Here is a 2,148-nt window from a genome sequence, read left to right as displayed (position 1 = left end):
ACAACCTTCCCTTCGACGGCAAGGGCCCATTGGCGGAATCTATCCTGAAAGGGCAATGCATTGTGAATAAATTGGTGAGTTTTCTGTTGTTTTTATTTTTTTACTTCTTTGTATGGCCATGTGATCCCTGTGAATAGACTGTTCTGGTTGATAGTGTAGATTTTTTTTTTCATATATGGAGAAATTATAGTTCTTTTTTCTGTTTTTTTAAAGATTGTTTAGTAAACTTTCTTAAGATCGTCTAAGACACTAAACCACAACCGCCACATAAAAGGTCCAAAAGTATTAATACAGTTGCGGTGACCACTTACTTTCAGATCGAGAACCACTTCGGCTACGAGTTGATCAGCCTCATGAGCCGCGAGGAATTCTTCTTGCCGATCCCTTCGTGGGTGAGTCCTTGCGGGAGGGAGGGAGAGAGAGAGAGAGAGAGAGAGAGAGAGAGAGAGAGAGAGAGAGAGAGAGAGAGAGAGAGAGAGAGAGAGAGAGAGAGAGAGAGAGAGAGAGAGAGAGAGAGTGAGTGAGTGAGTTTGTGTTTGTAAGAGAGAAGGGGGGCGTGTGAGAGAAGGGGGGGGGGAGGGTTAAGGATAAAAGAATCAAATAACATCCAAAAAAAGGAAGGGGAAAAAGGACATTAGGTATAAAAAAAATCCTACAATACTACCATCCTACAACAACTTTTTTTCTTTCCTTCCACAGTGGCTGGAACCTCTCGCCGTCTATTACAAAGAATTCAGGGAGAAATTCGAAAACGGAACGTCTGTTTGAGTCGCGGGAAATTTGAACCAGTCTGTCCCAATAACGGTTTCCTGTTTCCGTGTCTTCGCCAACCCACGAAGAAAACGGAAAAAAAGAAACTAGGAGAGGAGAAAAAAAAAAACATATTACCTGTTATCCATTCCCCTCTTTCTCACCTAATGAGAAAACATAATTTACAGTGCCTGATTTTGAAGAAATCTATTCAAAATTTTATATATCCTTTATTGTATCTCTAACATGTATATGGGTATTATGGTTTATCAGATATCATAAACATTATTATACTGTTTTTTTTTATACAATTGATTCGGTTTTCCCTCCATTTATTTTACGTTGATCAAATGTTTTGCATAAATCAATATAATTCTGAATATTATCTTTTTGCATTTTGAAAGTGAAAATGACGATTCAAACAATGATCATAGAAACGATTAAAGATGATGATGATAAGAATGATAAATATTATCAAATGATAATAACAATAATGATAATGGTAGCGATGATGATAATAATAGTAATGGTAAAAAATAAAAACAATGAAAACAACAACAATAATAATAATAATAATAATAATAATAATAATAATAATAATAATAATAACAACAACAACAACAACACCAAAAACAATAATGATGATAATAATAATAATGACCATAATAATAAAAAATATTATTCAACAATAATAATAATCATGTTGAAGATAACTGGCAATGAGGATTATGTTTATGATGATTAAAAAGACGATGATGCTCGAGATGGAAAAGTGATGATTATAGTGATGATGATGATGGTGATGATGCTAGAGATGGTAAAATGATGATGATGAGAATGATAAAGAATATGACGATTATGATAAGGAGGGTAATTATGACAATCAGGATTATATCTTAATATAAAGATGGTAATAAAACAATGAGGATAATGCTGATCAGAATGATAAAGATGACACTTATGTCTAATAATAGAATAATGATAATGAGAACCAACGCCAATAACAGCAGAATCGACAACACTGATATGAATAAGGATTATAGAAATAATATGAATAATATAGTTGGGGACAATTTTCCATAATACATAACTGCTGCATTATTAGTTCTAACCCATACATTTAAAATTCCTCAGTATTTTCAATCATATTAGACTCTATTGCGTTTACAAGCTTTCTTAAACCAAACTGCCCGTGCCTTTGAAACTAAAACTGATCGTAAGGGATGGGTGTCGAAATCCATACCGTAAAGTCTGTATCCCTGGCTGCAGGCACGCTGTCGGAGATCTGTCGGGAGTACAATGCTCGTGTCACTGCACTCGAACCAACGGACATCTGACTTTCCGCCTTGTTAAGCGAAGTCGAGTGTCAGCAGAGTGTTCAAGGAGCTGACGACACTT

The 2,148-nt window shown here is 35.1% G+C and overlaps 1 protein-coding gene across 1 annotated transcript in view; it reads left to right on the top strand.

The window, feature by feature from the left end:
• The window catches only part of LOC113814111 (protein unc-80 homolog), a 9,610-nt gene extending 8,562 nt beyond the window's left edge, over positions 1 to 1,048 (top strand). Inside the window, exons 8-10 of the mRNA XM_070140956.1 lie at positions 1 to 74; positions 318 to 392; positions 700 to 1,048. The exon at positions 1 to 74 is cut by the window's left edge and continues 172 nt beyond it. Coding sequence (XP_069997057.1) covers positions 1 to 74; positions 318 to 392; positions 700 to 768 — 218 coding nt within the window. The 3' untranslated portion in view covers positions 769 to 1,048. The remainder of the gene's footprint in view (positions 75 to 317; positions 393 to 699) is intronic.
• The last annotated feature ends 1,100 nt before the right edge of the window (positions 1,049 to 2,148 follow it).

Source organism: Penaeus vannamei, chromosome 27, assembly GCF_042767895.1.
Source record: "Penaeus vannamei isolate JL-2024 chromosome 27, ASM4276789v1, whole genome shotgun sequence".
Lineage (NCBI taxonomy): Eukaryota > Metazoa > Arthropoda > Malacostraca > Decapoda > Penaeidae > Penaeus > Penaeus vannamei.
Note: the sequence above shows the minus strand (reverse complement) of the source record. Positions and strands in the feature narration are given on the sequence as shown.